The sequence below is a fragment of the Kogia breviceps genome, chromosome 10 (genome assembly GCF_026419965.1).
Source record: "Kogia breviceps isolate mKogBre1 chromosome 10, mKogBre1 haplotype 1, whole genome shotgun sequence".
Lineage (NCBI taxonomy): Eukaryota > Metazoa > Chordata > Mammalia > Artiodactyla > Physeteridae > Kogia > Kogia breviceps.
Window position 1 is genome coordinate 79,214,036 of NC_081319.1, and position 17,610 is coordinate 79,231,645.

Sequence of the window (17,610 nt, forward strand, 5' to 3'; positions counted from 1 at the left end):
GAATTCATCATCTCCAACACTGAAAAGTGCAGGGGTTGAACTGACTTTAAGCAGAGCTGGATTCAGATGTTCAAATGATATAATTGGGTGTTTGTCTCTCTTCCTCTTTTCCTCCCCCTCCATCTGCTGTTCCTCTGCTTGAGGACAAGAATGGGATCTTTCATCCTTCTACACATTCCTGCCCCATTCTCAGCACATTCTTGACACAAAAGACATTCATTGTTGAATGAATGATATTTAAGCTTTCTTTTTCTATGTATTGCCAGATTTAACCACTTACGATACAGTGAAACACTACTTGGTTTTGAATACACCACTGGAGGACAATATCATGACTCATGGCTTATCAAGGTAAGACTGTTTTAGTTTGTCTCTTTCTATTTTTTCCTATCTCACCCTTTCTTCCATATTTGGCATAAATCCTAACTTTTGTCTCTTTCGATTGAGAACCTACTGATATCACCCTTAAAGAAAGGCAATAGTACATTTATAAAGAGCAATTTTCTTAAAAGTTTGTTGCAGTTAAAATGGGGAAGGGAGGCGCAGAGTTACAGAATGTTTCAGGTTAAACCTCCCCAAATATTTGCACCTTGATGGGGCCATCCCAGGGTCAGATTCTGATAACTGATTCTCCAACTCAATTGAACGGGTATGTCTGAGCGTCCTTTTAGGTTAAAGGCACTGTGCAAGGCCCTGCAGTGGATACAAAAGGTAAACCATGGTCCTTCCCAGGGAGTGTACCAAGAGGAAAAACAAGACTAGTATAAAAAGACTGTACAGTAAGTGCTAAAAGAAAGGAACTAATTACTGTCGAGTTGGGGTGGGAGGTGCAGAGAGGAAAAAATAACTGTTCAGAAGGGCCTACAAAGGAGACAGAATTAGATAAGTGTTTTGAAGGGCTGTGGCTTGTGACGGACAGAGACAGGATAAAGAAGAGCATCCTAGGAAAGAGAAACAGCTTAAATTCTTTGCAACACGAGTTCAAATTATCCACTAGAGTGAGTTACTTTATAGATGTCGAGTGTCCTTATGATTCTATTTAGCTTCTGATCTTGTTTCCAAATTCTAGACCCCTTTATGCTACTTAGACAACCCCAGAAGCATGTGAATAGTGCCAAATTAATGCTATTTGGAGATTTATAAATAGACATAGATATATAAACGATTCCAAATTTCAGGCTCACCTTAACTTAATATTCCTAGAGTAGTTTTTCTTCATTCTTCCTCTTTTAAAATAAGTGTTATCTTTAGTGCTGCTAGGGCAGTCTTTCTGTCTTTGCTCACATTTTCTTTCACATTCTGAACCTTCCTCCAGGTGTGATCACAAGCAACACTGTATTTTCTGTAGCCAAGAGTCCAGCCACCTCTTTCACAGAGAAAACGGAGGATTTTAGGCCTCTGTCCTATAAACATCTGTATGATATCTGTACCCACCCTTACATTCTTCCCCTCATTATCTTCGTCCATGCTGTTCGCTCTGCTTGTGAAACTCTTCCCCAGTTTCTACCCAGTCAGTCATTCTACCCATATCATCTTCTTGTCTTTCAAGAGGCTTGTCTGTTCAGTGTTGTGATCTGTTTCTCGGAGCAGGATATTCAGTCCTAATAGTCCCACAGTGATGTTACCTCTTGTTTCTTTTCCATTGTCTTTCTACCCAAATGGTCTTCAAAATGCCACACTTCTAACTTAAGATTCAAGAATTTCCCAGCAGGTGTAAATCTGCCTAATGGACCCGACTCCACCTAATGGATCTGTCTATTTTGGAAAGACATAGGATTTCCCATCACTATGTTCCAGCCCTAATCTGAAATAACTTCACCTAACTGTTCTCTAAGTCAGGTTTTAAGAAAATGGGGTGACTGGTACTTGGTTCATTCTTGAGCTCCACGCACTGGATCGGGTTTTTAACTGGGTTGGTAGGCGCCTGTGGGTACGTGAGGCGGCTTGAAAGTCGCTAACCACAAACTCGCAGCTAAGTAGGTAAACGGTGCTGTGTGATCTAGAAGTTCTGCAGGCTGTGTCACAGGGTAAAATGAGCGATCACGGAGGTTTGAAGGGGATTGCAGCCGTGCAATCGAGAGATTTATACGAGCCATCAGCATCTGAGGGAGAGGAGTCTGGTATGAAGAAGAGTAAAAATGGCGCAAGCACTGAACCATGTGCTTAGAAATGGCTAAAATGGTAAATTGTACGTCATGTATATTTTACCACAATTGAAAACAATAGTGTAAGTAAAATGAAGTTCTGGGGCAAGGGGGGAGCAGGAGAACACTGTGGCTAGGCTTTTAGGGAGGTGGGGAGGCAGGTGGCAAAGTACGTCACTACGGGATGCAGCAGAAAGGGGGGGTGTTGAATTAATTTAGGAAATTATACAGAACAAAAAAACCAGAAAAATTCCCTCTATTTTTTTTTTTTTTTTCCTGCGGTACGCGGGCCTCTCACTGTTGTGGCCTCTCCTGTTGCGGAGCACAGGCTCCGGAGGCGCAGGCTCAGTGGCCATGGTTCACGGGCCCAGCTGCTCCGCGGCATGTGGGATCTTCCCGGACCGGGGCACGAACCCGTGTCCCCTGCATCGGCAGGCGGACTCTCAACCGCTGCGCCACCAGGGAAGCCCCTTTCTTCCCTTTTCTTAAACCACGAGGCTATTGAGAGGTAAAACTGCGCAAAAGGTTAGCTTACACTGTGTGAAGATCACAGATGAGCATGATTATTTAGTTGATCCTGAAGAGGACTGCTGATTCTGACAGCGCTGATGGACTGTTACAAACTAGCCTTGCAGATGGCCATCTGGTCTCCTAGAGAGAACGGAAGACTTACCCAGTCACTCTCGGTCCGTTATCACTTTAGCCATGTCCTGGGTGGGCCTCACTTTGGGGTGTTACTAGCAAGGAGTGATAGTTCAATAGCAAAAAGCAGCAATGTTCATGCCAAGTAGCTTGATGAAACTGGCGTTCCTTTTACTCCTCTCCTCACTTTGACCATCTTACCTGAGGCCTCCTTAATATACTGTTTGCTCTCTTTTAATATTTATTTTTTAAAGGAGCCTAGCCAGATCACACTACCTCCTCAAAACAATTTGATAAGAAGAACATGAGGCAGGCCACTGGCAGCTGCCCCTAAGGTCTCTGTGTGCCGAATGGGGCGACAGTGGCCAAAGGGCGTTCTTGACGTGGTTATTATACAGGTAAAAATAAATTCTTTAATAGTAAATTAATTAGTTAATGACTACTAATTAATGAGGGCTACCTACTTTTTAAAAATAGAATTTATTAATAATATTAACACTCTGGCAGAAGTCGTTTCTACTCTTGGCACTTCTGTGTGAAGCAGAGCTGGCACCCAGCCTCTCTGAAGCAAATGGACAAGTAAAAATGTAGTGTTTCCCTCCAGTCTTTTAGGCCAAGAGGGGGAAACTGTGTACCTTTTTCCATCCTATTTCTTTGTTCTTCCTTACCTCTTGACTGGTCTTGTATGCTGTTTCTAGTAGACCTAAGTTTTAGAACTTAGGTGAATTTTGTGTTAGTTGAGACATTTCTATGTAAAAACGTGAAGGTATATTAAAATAAATGATATTAAACTTGGACTTGCAAAGTATCTGAACAAATTGGAAAGAATGTTAAAAGAGCAGCAGTCTACACCTCCTGGGATATATATGGTGAAACAGTAAGTTCTTTCCACACAGGCAATGCCTGTCCTGTGGACAAAGACCCAAGAAAAGTTACGTGCACGGTCGGGTCATTTGCTGGAAAATGTAAGTAGGTCATATGGGCTCCTCCTCTTGAATTCAAGAATTCCTAAAGTGAGTTTCTACTTTGAACCATCAATCCTGACCTGAAAGAGTCATGAAGAGCTTGGGGACTTCCTGCTGCACTTTAGAGTAAGAGAGTGTGAAGATTCCCAATGCAGCTTCAGCCTCCCTACCACAGAGCCTTCAGAAGCTTCAAAGGCCTTGCTTGGCATGGAACTCAGTGATCCTTATCTCTGGGAGGTACTTGACGTTCCAGAAGGACATAAACGTTTTCCACACTTTTCTTTCTAGCTTTCCACTAGCCCAGTCTGACCCCCACCCCTCCCCGATCCCAGTCTGTGGACTTAGCTGCCACCTCCTGGGTCCTGGGCCTTCCATCTCCCATGATTCAGGATAGCCACCCCTCTTCTCGTCATCTGTGTTTCTCCTGGAGAAGTTTACAGCAGTTAATGGGTTCTCGGGTTATGGAGTGTCGATAATGTTCCTGTATTGCCTCGCTCATGCCAACGTGCATAATGAACTGATGGTGGTCTCTGAACTGCGTAGTCACTCATTTACAGATTCTCGATGTACTCTGTCATGGGTTGGCCACATCCATTTTTGTCTGTCTTGAGTAACTGACCAGGAGCCTTTCTCAAGAGGGGGTAATTATGAACCAAATTATGTGACTCCCCCACTTACAATCCTTTCAATGACCGCCCTTTGCATCGAGAATAAATCAGACTCCTTAAATTAGCCTTCTCTGCCTGCTTCTGTAGTCTCTCATCTAGCTGGTGAGAAGGAAGCATCTATGTCGAGACCTGCCATCACCCACGAGCCTTTCCATGACTGCCTGTCACCCAGTTACTCCCTAGCACATGATCTCATTTTATTTTTTTCATAGCACTAACCACATCTGAAATTCTTCATTTCCCCTCTGCCTCTCCCAAGTAAGTGCCTTGAGGACAGGATCTTATCTGTCTTGTTTACTGCTTACAAGAGTGCCTGCCTACAGCAGATGTTCAATGTATATTTGTTGACTGGAGATTCTTTTTTTTTCTACCTCTTTAATGAATTAATTTATCACTGATTTTAAGCTAAAACAGCATTATTATGAAGAATATTATAGTACTAGATTTAGTATTCCATTCTTTCTAAATATCAAATCCTCTTTCCTTCAAATTTAGAAACTGCTACATATTATCTTTCTATTTCATTTATTTGCATCTATAGTTTATGTTCTGGACTGGTAGCTTCTATTCTGGGAACACCCGCTGATGTCATCAAAAGCCGAATAATGAATCAACCGCGAGATAAACAAGGAAGGTAGACAGAAAGTCTTCAGTATCCGTGGATCTGAATGTCTGTAATAATATTGTTCTTTAAAGACCCTTCCCTGTATTTATTCTTGATGGAAATGTATTTTTGTGTTTACATGTATTCAACCAGGAGATTGTTTTATGCAGTTACCTGCTTTGTGTCTGATGGAAAAGTACTGTGCCTTTGGGGAAATAAGCTAATTTACCCATCATATTATTTAGACAAAAAGTGTTTCTTATGACTTCGTTGTTTTCAAAGAGTTTTTGAAAATATACTCTTGAGAATTTCCAGAGCACTTCCTTCAGAAGCTTATGACTTAGAGGTAACATGGGTAATTTGACCTGATATAAAACAGTATGTTCTCTCTGGAAGAGATCAGGTGGAGTGAATTCTAAGTTATCAGACCAAGGATGGGGTGAATCAGGAAACTCAACCTTCAAAATATCTTTAAACTCAAGAGGTGCTCTATAAAGAACCACAAATATTTTTTCTAAGCTAGCAGAAAATAGTTAAGTAAATTTTCTTAGACCATTTAAACATTCTATTTATACATCTATTTACACATAAGAAATTTAACAAAATTGTCTTCTTTCCTTTTTAGGGGCCTTCTGTATAAATCATCAACTGACTGTTTGATTCAGGCTGTTCAAGGAGAAGGATTCATGAGTCTCTACAAAGGCTTTTTACCCTCTTGGCTGCGAATGGTAAAGTTAGGTTTTTCCTGCCTTTGTTTTTGTTTTCTTTATATTGATTCTTAAGTCACTTTTCCTCTCTAAATATTTTCCTTTTCTCTTCTGGCTTTTGGCATGGTTCTGCCCCCAACCATGGTTCCTTCTTTCTTCTCTACATCTCTTTTCATTTTCTTTTACCTCCAAGTCCCTTGGTAAATTAAGGTAAAATAATTCAGTTATATCAGAAATGAATAGGTTGATATTATGTTGTTAGAAAGCCAGTGGATAGATTGTTCTGAAATGTAAAGCCTTTTGCTATTTAGCCAGAATATTATACTTTGAGATAGGTATACAGATTTCATACTAGAGACCATTCCTATCAAGATGTTACTGTTTCAAACAAAATTAGTTACTCTGATGATAAATGTTGCATTACCCATTAATACTTATCACCACAAAGCTCTGCTTAGGAAGAAAACATTATATAATTTTTATCTGGTCTGGATGCTATTTTTTACTGAAGTGAACTATGATGTAGAATTAGACTTATGGAAGTAACATAACAAATATAATAAAAACAAGGTACTCAAGTATTTGGTAAGTTTGAACATATTTGCAAGAATGGATGAGTTATGGGTTTAGAAATTCAAACAATCAATACTTTATACAATATGATATAATAATATTAACAGAGCACCTACTCCATGCAAAGCCCTGTACTCAATGCCTGGCTTTGGGATGAACCTAAGAGTCTCAGCCCCTGCTCCAGTGCTGGAGCTTCCAGTCTAGGTCAGGAGCTTCCAGTCTAGGTCAGGACAAACACTGAGTAAGAAACCAGCAGCAATGAGTGGAAGAGTCAGGGGCATGGGGTGGGGATCCCTGGTGCTATCAGAATATATATAGCAAGTAAGGACAGCCTAGCCTGGGAGATTAAGAAAACCTCCTTGGAGAATGGACTTCTGAATTGAGATTTGAGGAATGAGTAGGACTTTGCCAGGTCAAAAGGGCAGCAAAGAACATTCTAGGTGGAGGAACTAGATGGAGTGGACCAAGAATATGACGCGTTCAAAGAACTGAAGAAAACCCAGCTGTCCAAGACACGGAGATGTGGAGGAGAGCAGCACAGGGTGAGGCCAGAGAGAGGCAGGGACAGGATCAGGAAGGGCCACAGGACCCATGAGAGTGAGGGGCATTGGCTTGATGACATGTGCACTTTTAGAAAGACCATTCTGGCTGCCATGTGGGTTGAGGAAAGACCAGGAGTGATAGATGACAGATAATCATAACTTGGACTGGAATATAGCAGTGGGGACAGAAGAAGACAGAATTTTAAAATATTTAGGAGATAGAAAGGAGATAAAAAAGAACATGACTGGATGGGGAAATGATTGGAGAAGGCAAGGAAAAGTTGGGCTTCATTCCCAGATTCCTGCCCTGAGCAAACAATGATATAATTTCCTAAAATGGGCACCATTTGCAGGGAAGAAGATTTTGTGGTAGAATAACAAGTTTAGTTTGGATATGGTAAGTTTTGGATACGCATAGGTTATCTAAGAAGAGATGGCTAGATGACTAGCTTAATATATTGGCCTGGATCTTAGAATCATGAGGATGGAGATTGAGATTTGAGCACTGTCTACACACAGATAATAACTGAAGCTTTGGGGATAAATGATATCACCAAGGGTAGTAGGTATCTATCTATTAACATGAAATTAATAGCCAAAGCCCTTGGCAATATCTGATACAAAGGCATACCTAAGTTGTAAAATATAATTTTGATTGTCTTGATTGTACCTTGAAGTTATCTCAAATCTGTGGATATTTAATGGAAAGGAAGATATTGACTTGGCCTGCATGAACCAGGCACTATTATAAGTGCTGGTAACACCAAGGAATAAGATGTTTATTTTTTTTTTTTTTTTTGCGCTAGAGGAGCGTACAATGTGATGGGAGAAGATAGACACGTAAGTAGTTAAAATTACAGAAACTGTGAAGCTAATATTACGAAATCACTTGGTATATGGCCAGTGCTATGCTAATCACGCTCTCCGATTAACTCATTGAATTCTCCCAACTATCTATTTAGTAGGTTACTATCATCTCTCTCTTCTATAGAGGAGGAAACCATAGCGTAAAGTGTCTGAATAACTTGACCGGTCTGGGTGGTTAGTAACTGTGGGAGCCAGGGACTCAAACCCAGGCAGTCTGACTCCAGAGCACATAGTCTTACTAAAGAGGCTGCCAGTGCTGTGAACAAAACAGGAGAACACAGATGGTGGAGTAAACTGGCTTGAGCCCTTTGGGAAGTCCCAGAAGGCTTCCCAGAGGTGATATGTGATCTGAGCTTTGAAGGGTCAGTAGGTGTGTCCTTGATCAGCAGGTCAAGAAAAGCGTGCGGGAGGCAACATGAGCAGGGGCGCCAAGTCATGTGTGGCCCCGATGTGTGGTCTGGTGAACTGCAGGAAATTCCGTGTGGCCGGAGGGTAGGTCCTCAGAGGGCAGGTGGTGGGAGAGAACGCTAGAGGAGCACTTAGGGACCAGGTTGAGAAAGATCTTTGGGGGGCGGGTTCCATAGTTTCGGTGAAACGCTGCAGGTAGCGAGCATCTGTTTGAACACGGAAGCCACAGGCTAAGATTTGCTGGGGGACAAGAGTACTGTGGCAGCAATGTCAAAGCTACACGGGAAGCTGGAGCGCAAGAAAGGGCGTTTCGGCAGCGGTCTAGCCAGGAGGCGGTTGTAGAAATGGAGAGAAGATGGATTCCAGGAACATTTGTGCTTGACTCCACAGGACTCAGTAAGCGATCAGATGGAGGAAGGGGTGGAGGAGAGAAGGAAATGGGACTTTGATGTTTCTAGCGTGAGAGACTCTGAGGGCAGGTGAGCCCACTGATGAAAAACAAAATCGGTCAGGAGGAGTGAGGGGCAGGGAGCATATCACGTACAAAGGAGCGCTGAGACCACTTGATCTGACCCATTCCCTTTATACATGAGACTCAGGAAGTATAAATGACCCCCCAAAATGACTGCTTAATATACGACAAGCTCTGTGCTAAGCTCTTTACACACATTAATTTTTTTTTTTTTAAAGTCTTACAAGAGCCTAGCAGAATAGGTGGGGTTATCCTCCTTTGTCAGATTAGAAAAACATGGCTCAGAGTATATAAGAAACTCGCTCAAGTTCACGTAGCTAGCATATGGCCGAGCTGGGAATTAACTGCAAGTTGGTTCAACTCCAACTAAACCCATGCTCCTAACTAAGACGGTATACTGAATTTTTCAAGATCCTACGGCTCATTATAGAAGTTTTAAAAGAAGAGAGACAGGTCGTGCTGATGGAGAAACGTTACCAGAGACAGGCTGGATTACCACCAAAGATGACCAGGGTGGCATTGCCTTGTTGATCTGTCACAGTGCAGAACCCTGAGCTTAGAAGCCTAACTCCCGAGCACTTCCGAGTAAACTGGCCTTGCACGTACAGATGCCTGTCAGCCAAACTCGTTGAAACCGATGACTGGACCACAACATTGGCTCAGACACACTGAGAAATGCACTTGGCCAGTGATCCAGATGCTGAAGTCCTCTGGACAGCTAACTTCAAGCTTTATGGGAGCCAAGTTATAATCAGAAGGTTGCTTGCTGAACACAGAACAGTAACAGCAAGAGCTTATTTGTGAACTTAATATTGAAAAAGATACACCCAAGAGCACTTATGTATTGAGCCCCACAGTAATAGGAATGGAGAAAAACGTTTTTTTTCCAGCAGTTATGACAACATGGGTTCACATACACTTGGAGTATTTTCAGCGGTACAACTATGCCAGTGAGGAAAAAAACAAGTAAAAGCATGTACTGGCCACATGCGCTTCTACGAAGAGTCTCAGTATATCCCGTTTATATACTACGCATGCTATTTGGCTATATGATCTTCCTCTTTAACTCCTCTTCAAAACCCAGCTAAACCCAATCCCAGTTCCTTCGACTAGTTAGAGAAAATATGACCTCGCTTTGCTCAATCCCTGATTAATATTTATTTCCTTTGCATATAGTTTGGGCGCTATGAGGAAGAAGTCTGATTACCAGAGCAATTAGGAATGATCGCCTAGTCCATTCTTAACTAAGACCTCCGCTTCTAGATCCAATTGCAGTCATATCCTTGGCTCACTTCATTTTTATTGTCACAAGACTCTGGTTTCATCACAACTTCTTTGTTTTGTCTGTGTCTTCGTACATTTCACTAAGATGTCTTCTCCTAAATCCACTATTATACTCTCAGTCTACCAGTATAACTTGCGCAATATTTCCAAACACGAATGACATAAATATCGCTTTACAAACTTTCTAACCAAATACATTTTACATTCTAATTGCTTAAGCTTATTTCTCCACTCTAATGTGATCAGAGTTCCTCTCTGATCAATATTACCCATAACTTATCAACCAAACCAGATAAGAACTGGATCCGAGACACACTTTCTCTGATGGCTGCTTCCAGTGTTTCCTCTGTGATTTCCCTCCGTGTCTTTAGCGTTTTTATCTTCTGTTATTGAATGATCCTCATTCCATTGTAATTCCTTTTGGCACAGTTACACCTTCATAGTCAGTTCTTTCTGAGTTAAAAGCCCTTTTCTCCATTTAATGTGAATTTTTATATTCATTAGGTGATACACCAGGTGTTGGTTTTATGACCTAACTCTCAAAGGGTAATCTTTCATCTTCACTTTCAAGTTCTTAAGTGCCTCCTTGTCATGCTCATATGTAAACTACATGTAGAGGCAAGGAGCCCAGCCTAGAATTCAGGCATGCCGAGCCCTAGCCTTTTATCCAGTGACAGTCAGTAAAAGAAACCCTGGAATGGAAGCCAGAAGCCCATGGTCTAGCTCCACAACATGCTAACAGGAATCTGATTGCTAAGTCTTAGTGTCCTCATCTATAAAATAGGGATATCAGTACCTTTCCTTTCCATTGTAAATTGTTCAGAGAAATCTGTGAGAAATAAGACATGAAAATGCTTTGTAAATTATAAGGTGCTCTACAAAGGTGAAATACCAAAATACTTGTTTTCAGCCTAAGTGGATTCAAAATGAGTTCGTCATTCAAAGATGTGTATGCATATGTGTAGAAGATTTATAATTGCTTTGAAATACGCACTAACTTCTTTGGTTAATCTTTCAGACCCCTTGGTCACTGGTGTTCTGGCTTACTTATGAAAAAATCAGAGAGATGAGTGGAGTCAGTCCATTTTAAGCCCTTAAAGATGCAGCCCTTAAAGATACAGTGTTCATTATCATTGAAATGCGGGCATCTGCAACATACACCCCCCATTATTTCTACCTCTTTAGGAAGACACCTTACTCCACAGAGACTGTGATTTATAGGGGGCAGCACTTTATTTTTATCTGGAAACCCAAGTTCTCTTTGACTCCTCTTTTTGTTCGAAAGCAATCTGATTGGATCATGCAAGGCCACCCAATGAGACCCATCCCAGTGTTTTCTAAGGAAGAGTCAAATCCTGACCACTTTCTTTGAGCAAGAAGATTCGACCTTCGAGATGCTATTCTATGCTGAAGAGCTTGCTTAGAGGAGGAAATGCCAGAAGGGAGACAGCATCTTAGACCTGAAGCAGACAATAGGAATGTGGAAAAATACATACGTACATAATGACCACGGAACATATTTAACCTGTCGTGTTAGTATTTACGACTGAAATTTGATAATTCACTTTTCTGTTGCCGTTAAAGTGTGCATACTTTAAATTAAAGGGAGGTGAATGAATAAACATTTTGAGATTTCCCTAGTGTTGAAGGAAGTTGATGTACCTTTTCTTGCCAGGAGGATGAAAAAAAATCAAGTTGAGATGATGTTTGGATCTCAAGGGAAGAAGCCGTTTTCCGTCAGTGCCCTGTCGTTAGCTGATCTGTGTTCACTGGTTAGCTCTCCAGCACACAGGCCAAGGATCTCCTGACAGCCACCGACCGCATCTTGATGAAAACAGAAAAGAGAGTTTGCTTTGTGACATATCCCATTCCAACCTGAATTTGTCACTAGCTCTCAAGAATCTCAATATATGAAAAATGCAGTTTATTTGATTAAAGCTCGGGTGGACAGGTCCTTTTAATAAAGAAACATCTGTTACAATCAGCCTCTCAGAGGCACGTTAAAAGCAAAGCTAAGATGAAGTCAGCCGACATAAATCCTTTCTTAATCTCCCCTTCCCTAACGCTTAGGGTCCTAGAGAGAGAGAACTCAGAAATCACACTAAAGCTGTCTCTAGCCTGAATCTTATTCAATTTGACAAAGCCTCCTGCCTAAAAAGTGATATGTATAAACTGCCTATGGTATACAGTTATGTCTCCAATCACTAAATCACATCCTTTTTCTTAGAAAGGTGAGAGATTTCTTCAGATTCACCTCTATACCACCTGTTCCCCTCAACCTCAGACAGTGGGTATTTCTGGATGGATGGCTACAGTTATGGGTAGAGGCTGTAACTGTCAAAATAGGAAAACCCCAAAAGCTCAGACCCAAGAAAGACCGTGGAGCTGACCAAACAGGATTTATCATGGGCATGAATGATGTGGAACAGAAAAAAGTTTACAAGTACCCTGTGGTTGCACTGATGTATAATCACTGCCATTTAAGAGGGGAAGTATGCTTTAAAATATATTTTAATGTGATGTACTAATATGCAGTGGTTTGTTGTTTTTGTAAAATTTACAGAATGTGAAGTTTAATCTCTTAAAATCTTTCGGTGGTCTACTTTTCCATTGCATTTGTCAATCTGTATGAATTGAGTTGTTAAATATATTTAAAATAATATTATGTACTTAGGTTCTCAAGTGTTCTGTATTAGAACCACTTTAGAAAACTTTGTTTTTTTGTGTGTATTTTGTACATTTTTAAATCAAGTAAATATTGGATCAAAATAATTATATGCAAACTGGACCATGAAAACGTTTATTTAGCTTAATTCTTTGAGGGGCTTGAGGTGAAAACATTGCTTACATAGTGAGACTGTTCCTTGGTGTCTGGATTCAACATAAATAATTGGATTTTTTTTTTTTTTAACTGGAAATGACTCCATAGGATGGTCTGGTTTAATTCTTTCATTGTCTAAGTTAGGAAACTGAGGCCTAGAGAAGTAGAGTTGTTCATGCTCATAACTTACTTAGTAGCAGAGCCAGGATAAAAATACAGATCGCTTAATTATTATTACAACTGACAGTTATTGTACACTGATTAGGTACCAAGTACAATGCCTTATGTTATCTTCACAACATCCCAGTCCAGTGCTATTGAATCTTCCAAAAACAGATTTTTTTCTTTATGGCATTTCTTGTCTTAGACATTTTTTTTTTTTTTTTTTTTTTTGTGGTACACGGGCCTCTCACTGCCGCGGCCTCTCCCTCTGCAGAGCGCAGGCTCCGGATGCACAGGCCCAGCGGCCATGGCCCACGGGCCCAGCCGCTCCGCGGCACGCGGGATCCTCCCAGACCGGGGCACGAACCCGCGTCCCCTGCACCGGCAGGCGGACTCCCAACCACTGCGCCACCAGGGAAGCCCAGTCTTAGACATTTTAAATGAATTTGAATTGCCTTTAGCATACATTTTAGAATGGAGTCACCATACTTTAGCTAAAACATAAAGACCCTCCAGAATCTGACCAAATCCTGTAGAGCCAACACATATATCCTATCACAGTTGTACTTTTTCCAGTGAAATCATTTTCATTAATGTATCTTGGAATTTTGCTTTATTTTACCAACTTGAAATCATCTTGTTCCTCTCCAAAATAACCCACAGTAAATAAAAAGAAAAAAAATTTCAGTAATTTTGTGTCCATATTGAAAGAGCCATTTCAGTCTCACTTTCTTATAATACAGCTGTTGGTGGTATTTATCTTCAGCTCAATATTGATAATACTTAACCTCTGAGCTTCCTTTGCTTAGCTTCCCCATTTTTTCTCTTCGCAAATGATTTCTCACTGAAAAATATACATGTTCTTATTTTTAATTCTATACAGTCCTTTGTTTTTTATATGTATAAGTGAATTAGCATATCTATCTAAATAGAGATAATATTTCTTAAATTCACTTTTAGTGAGCAATAATGTGTCTTTATCAACTGCTCCAAATCCTATTTAATTATAAGCCACTAGTGGTAGGACTATGTCTTGTTTTTATATAAATCTCTACTCTTATTAGTAGCATTTCTTTGCTATTAGGTACCCAACAAAAGTTACAAATGATGTGAATCAATTAATTTTGGCTTCATTATTTTAAGATCTGTACCTATCATAAGACTAGTCTGAAATTTCTTTCACTTTGTCAAGAAAAAAAGGAAGGAAACAAACTTAGGGAGGTTTTAAGTGTAAAAAAAAATTACTTTTCTGTCATCTTCAAATTTTTAAGTATAACCATTTATGTACAATTGAAATAGTTATACACGTCCTTTTCTGTTAATGAAAACAGATTCCCTCAGGACCTCCACTGGAAAAATGTTTAATTTTAATACTTGGTGGTTAAAAACATTGAAGGTGAAAATATTTGATTCTCTTCTCCCAATTAAATCAGACCTCTTTAAAAATGATTACCAAAGAAATATATATTATTATTGAATGCCAGGTAATGTGGAGGAAAGGCTGAACATGGATTCTCAAGTCCTTTATCCTATTTTGGGTTCTCCTCCTGACAAAGTAGTATAACTATGATCAAGTCCCTTCTCTTCTCTTGATGTCCATTTCTTTATAAGATGAAGTGACTGAACTCTAGAATCGTAACTTGCATGTACTTGAAGAGAGCCATTATATGAATGTCCTGTGAAAAAAATATAGGATTGAAAAAAATTATTGGGATTTGTTTTTTCCTGGATTTAATGAATTTCTCGTGTTTTAGGATGAGGAAAGTTTAATTCAGGCCTTACAACAGAATACAAACTTTTTAATGTGGCTGGAAATCCTTCCTTCACCTAGTAGCAGAGTTCTCTTCCTTCAGGCAACCCTGGACATGTCACCCTGCCTTTCACTTTCAATTACTCCTTCACACACACAAGAAAAATTAAAATGTTTGACACTATATACAAGACCTTCTCAACCTGGCTTCAACACATTTTTCTAAGCTTTGCATATTACTCGGTACCCGCACCTCACCACCTTGCAAATTCATCGCCCGACTTATTTCTCTGGAGATGCTCTTTACGTGGAGGCTTCCCAGGCAGTGTTCATTCTGTGCTCTCCGCCGAGCTTTCCTCCCGTCACTACCACCCATTCATCTTCACCTTCACTGGGGAAGTCCTACTTTAACATCTAGAATGATCTCTGAAGACTTGAACATCTCCAGCACCTCCATGCTCCCTTTGCTTCTTCTCCTGTGGATGTCTGTCTGAATGGATGTGTGTCTGCCTCCCTATACAAATGAACTCTCGCAAGCAAGGGTCATGCAATACATCTCTGTTTCTCTTTGAAACTTCACACAGAAGTCAATTAGAAGGTATTTGTTGAATTCAGAGATTTTTTAGGGGTGGAAAGAAAAAGAAACATTTATGTACCCGTGATTAAGCCCTATGTTGTTTTCCTCTTACCTTCAGAATAATTACGTCGGGTCAGTAACACTCAATTTCGAGAGATTCTTTACCATGTGCAGTGCTTAACTGCATTTTCAAAAGACCTGTGTCTTTAAACATATGTAATTATTATAATTTTAAAGAAGCATTCACCAGTTTAATAGCTATTCTACAAAAATCTAGAATTTGATAGTTTTAAATAATACAAAATGTTTGGTTAGTCAATAACAGTTAATAAATATGTGATGAGTTTATATGATTCATTTTAGAGTATGAAAATTATATCACTATTTGTATGTACATTTTACCCACTCGAGTGGTTTATTATTTATGAATCCTGAGGAATACGTGATTATTTTTCTCTCCCCATACTTTACCCCCAACAGGCTGCTGTGATTGTCAACAGCAGCAGGATCCACTTTGAAGGTTTGATAAAAGCAGATGAAGATGCTTAAAGATGCCTGTTTGCTGAAAATAAGTGGTAACAAACAGGAATATATGTGAGTAAATATAGTGCATCATTCTGATTTTTAAAATAAATGTTTTAAAATGCCTAATGAGTTGTCAAGGGTTTTGTTTTGTCCTAGTGTGGTTTTGTCCTGGTGTGTTTTTGAGTTAAAATGATAATAACAAATTTAGAGATGATTTTTAAATCTTAATCTTTACTTTTCAGAATTGAAATAGAAAGTACCTTAATTTAGAATGTCAGACTTGAAATACTTACATTAGCAAAAAGAACACCTATACCTTGTCACTATACATTTTATTTTATGGGTACTCCCTATTAATCCAGTTCTCCTTATTAATCCAGTTCTGCTCTGACTAAAAGGGATGGGTAACTAATAGTTACAGTGATGGACATGCTCACTGGCTACAGGTAAAAGACGAAAATAAAATTAAAATTAGTTAAAGTTGGAAAATTAGTCCCTTCTTTTCTGACATCATATTCTACTTTGATTACCATGATACCACGCCCTCCTGTAACTTATATTTTTGTTTCTCCTTATCAGTCTCTATTGGCTGTATCTTTGCTGCCAAGTCCTTAAATTTTGGTTCTTCAAGGTTCTGTTCTTGGCCCTCTTCTCAAAGTTCACTCTTTCTCTGGGAGGAGCGACACATTTCTGTGACTTTAGCTACTACACTTGGGCTGGTAATTCCCAAACACATAGTAGGCAGTCAGTAGATGGTAGATTTTACTATTATCTGTGTTTCTGGTCCTTACTCACTTATCCAGCCTTTACTCATGTTTTCTCAATTGCCAACTCTATCTCTCCACCAGGATGGCCCACAGTCCTTGTGAGCTCAAAATTCACAATATTAAATCAGTAGTTCTTCTTCCAATCCTTTCTCACAGCGCTTTACAATGTACCCTTCTTCCAGGCCTCTCTCTTGTGCTACACACCCCGTACTGCAGCCAGGAAACTCAGGACATCCTTGACTTCTCATTTGTTTACTTACAGTCCAAAATACTTAAACCCATTTATAAAAAAGAAAACTACAGACCAATATCTCTTAGGAATATAGATGCAAAAAAAAATCAATGAGCACCACTTTACACCCATTAGGATGGCTATTATTAAAAACACAAAAAACACCAAGTGTCGGTGAAGATGTGGCTAAATTGGAACCCTTGTGCGTTGCTGGTGAAAAAATAAAATGACACAACTGCTATACAAGACAGTATGTGGTTTCCTCAAAAAATTAAACATAGAATTATCATATGATCCAACAGTTCCATGTCTAGATATAACCCCAAAAATTGAGAGCAGGGACTTGAACAGATATTTGTACACCAATGTTCATAGCAGCATTTTCACATAAACAAAAGGTGGAAACAATCTAAATGTCCACTGACAGATGAATCTATGAATGGATAAACAAAATGTGTATATACATACAATGGGATATTATTCATCCTTAAAAGAGGAAGGAAATTCTGAGACACACTATGACATGGATAAATCTTGAAAACGTTATGCTGAGTGAAATAAGCCAGACAAAAATTAGCATGTATTATATGATTCTACTTATATGAGATACTTAGAATAATCAAATCCATAGAAACAGAGAGCAGAATAGTGGCTACCAGGGCTGGAGTAAGGGAGAATAAGAAGTTAGTATTTAATTGGTACAGTGTTTCAGTCTGGGATGATAAAAAGCTCTGGAGATGGATAGTGGTGACCATTGCATAACAATGTGAATGTAATTAATGTCACTGAACTGTACACTTAAAAATGGTTAAAATGGTAAGTTTTATGTTATGTATATTTTACTATGATAGAAAAAAATCTGAAAAAAGTAAAAAACCCATGAATTCAGATGTGAAAAAA

At 39.6% G+C, this 17,610-nt stretch overlaps 1 protein-coding gene across 3 annotated transcripts in view; it reads left to right on the forward strand.

The window, feature by feature from the left end:
- SLC25A27 (solute carrier family 25 member 27) overlaps nt 1-15,834 on the forward strand; it is a 30,469-nt gene extending 14,635 nt beyond the window's left edge. Inside the window, exons 6-10 of one of the 3 annotated variants that reach the window (XM_059076563.2) lie at nt 267-351; nt 4,961-5,053; nt 5,649-5,751; nt 7,652-7,685; nt 10,895-12,669. In XM_059076563.2, coding sequence (XP_058932546.1) covers nt 267-351; nt 4,961-5,053; nt 5,649-5,751; nt 7,652-7,681 — 311 coding nt within the window. In that variant the 3' untranslated portion in view covers nt 7,682-7,685; nt 10,895-12,669. Of the gene's footprint in view, nt 1-266; nt 352-3,040; nt 3,142-4,960; nt 5,054-5,648; nt 5,752-7,651; nt 7,686-10,894 lie in introns of those variants that run through there. The other 2 variants (XM_059076566.2, XM_067006335.1) reach the window with 2 other exon arrangements.
- The last annotated feature ends 1,776 nt before the right edge of the window (nt 15,835-17,610 follow it).